Source organism: Neltuma alba, unplaced genomic scaffold (genome assembly GCF_004799145.2).
Source record: "Neltuma alba isolate B1F8T4 unplaced genomic scaffold, ASM479914v2 tig00011637_pilon, whole genome shotgun sequence".
Lineage (NCBI taxonomy): Eukaryota > Viridiplantae > Streptophyta > Magnoliopsida > Fabales > Fabaceae > Neltuma > Neltuma alba.
Genome location: NW_021636285.1, coordinates 154,766 through 157,365, shown reverse-complemented (window position 1 = coordinate 157,365; position 2,600 = coordinate 154,766). Strand labels below are relative to the sequence as shown.

The window sequence follows — 2,600 nt, the reverse complement described above, 5'->3', positions numbered from 1 at the left end:
TCCATCTGCTCCTATTCAATGAATCCTTGGCCAAATATAGTAACTTTTCCATATCCCAATTCTTCCCTTAAAGAATTAACTTCAACTACCTAAGATATCCACCATCGCTTTCTCACCTTTCTTCTTCTTCTTCTTCTTCTTTCTTTGTTTTTTCATTCGAATTGCTCAAGCAAAATTTTATGTATTTAAATATATATTTATTTGAATTCTAATACTTTCATTAAATTATTAAATTTGAATGGTTAAAAGTATATTAAACATTTGAAAGCAGTAGTGAATAGTGATGGCCAGCAACAATAAATTGAAAGCAGATGAAAGGGAGAGAAAGAAGAAAAGTCAAAATTTCTTTTCTTTCTTGTTTGGATAAAAAGAGGATCAATTATATAAAATGAAGAAAAGTAAAAGTTTCACACAAAGCCTCTTTCTGGTACATCATTAATGAAGCAGAAGTTTCTGAATATGCAGCAGCGTGTTCCAACTTTAAACCACATGTATAAACGTGCAAGTGCATATATATACTACGAAAGAAACGTTATCTGAAATACCCACGAAGTAGAATAATCGCAGCTCCAAAATTCAAGGTAGTTCCACAGCAATCAACATGAATCCTCTCGACCTAGACGAATTCAAGAGGCAAGGTTATATGATGATTGACTCACTCGTTGATTATTATCGTAATGTGGCTAACTTCCCAGTTCTGAGCCAAGTCCAACCTGGTTACCTCCGAAAAATGTTGCCATCTTCTGCTCCAAGTAAACCTGAAACCTTTGAAACCATACTCCGGGATGTTCAAGACCACATCGTCCCAGGAATCACACATTGGCAGAGTCCTAATTACTTTGCATACTTCCCCAGCAGTAGCAGTACCGCAGGTTTCATGGGCGAAATGTTAAGCACAGGGTTTGGTGTTGTCGGGTTCAATTGGATTTCATCACCTGCTGCGACTGAACTTGAAAGCATCGTCATGGATTGGCTTGGACAAGCTCTGAAACTCCCAGAGAGTTTTCTTTCATCAAGTAACGTTGGAGGCGGCGTTTTGTTAGGGACAACCTGTGAGGCCATTCTGTGCACACTTGTGGCTGCAAGAGATGAAAAGCTTCGCCAAATGGGGAAGGAGAATCTAAAGAAGCTTGTTGTTTATGGGTCTGATCAAACTCATAGTGCTTTTCAAAAAGCTGCTCGTGTTGCAGGAATCCACTCAGAAAATCTCAGGGTCATCAAAACCAACAAGTCAAGTTCATTTGCTTTGTCACCACATTCACTCCGTTCTGCAATAATCAAGGATGTGGAGCATGGGCTCGTTCCTTGTTTTCTTTGTGCCACTGTGGGAACCACTGCAACTGCTGCCGTTGATCCTATTGGACCATTATGTGACGTGACAAATGATTATGGCATTTGGGTCCACGTGGATGCTGCTTATGCAGGTGGGGCCCTTATTTGCCCAGAGTTTAGGCAATTTCTTGAAGGAGTTGAAGGGGCAAAGTCGTTCAGCTTCAATGCACACAAATGGTTTTTCACTAACTTATGTACTTGTTGCCTTTGGGTGAAGGATTCTTCTTGTTTAACAAACTCCCTCTCAACAAATCCTCAGTTCTTGAGGAACAAAGCTTCTGAATCGAACCAAGTGATCGACTATAAAGATTGGCAGATAGCATTAAGCAGGAAATTCCACTCCCTCAAACTATGGTTTGTTCTTCGTAGCTATGGCCTGGACAACCTCAGAAGCTTCCTCAGAAGCCACGTGGAAATGGCCAGAACTTTTGAAGACCTTGTGAAGCAGGATAAGCGGTTTGAGGTTGCTGCACCTAGGTACTTTTCTCTTGTCTGCTTTAGAATTTCACCAAGAACAATCTCTAAGAAGTCCTTCTGTGGTGGTACGGATGATGAAGATCCTGAGTTCTGTGGTAAAATCATAAATGATGACAGTGAAAGCCTTGCGAATGAAGTGAACGGGAAATTGCTGGATTCAATTAATGGTTCAGGCAAAGTGTATATGACTCATGGCATGGTTGAAGGAGCTTTTGTGATTAGATGTGCGATAGGTGCAACATTAACGGAGGAACAACATGTGATTATCGCGTGGAAGATAGTTCAAGAACAAGCTAATTCTGTGCTCTCAGTGTTTTCCAACGCATAATAGGGTATTCCAAGCTACACAATGGAAAGCATTTACGAAGAGGCGAGCGTTATTTGTCAGATCAATAGGGTCAAATTATATATATATATATATATATATATATATTCCTCTCTTTCCTAAGCTTTACTGAGCATGAAATGATGTCATTTTAAGTTAAATTAGTCATATGATTATATGTGGTTTATACATGAACACTCCATTTACTTATGAATTAATATATTTTTATTTAAATATTTCTCTTCTCAAGATTATATATAAATATTTTTGTATATCGTAATTCAATTATTATTTTAATCATAATTGAATTAACTCTAGTTCAATTCCAGTGAAACTACTATCTTAATTGGTTCAATGACCAGTCTAATTTTTAGTACTTTGTTGTCACCTATGCTAGCAACACAATATATAAATATATAATTGTTGTTCTCTGTTGTGTTTTGGGAGCCTCTTATGTCTTGAGACA

General features: G+C 38.0%; 1 protein-coding gene across 1 annotated transcript; it reads left to right on the top strand.

Annotated features, from left to right (window-relative positions):
- The first annotated feature begins 577 nt into the window (after positions 1-577).
- On the top strand, positions 578-2,215 carry LOC114715974 (tyrosine decarboxylase 1-like). The gene has a single exon (XM_028900890.1). The coding sequence runs from the start codon at positions 602-604 to the stop codon at positions 2,135-2,137; it is 1,536 nt and encodes a 511-aa protein (XP_028756723.1). The 5' UTR covers positions 578-601; the 3' UTR covers positions 2,138-2,215.
- Positions 2,216-2,600: the final 385 nt, after the last annotated feature.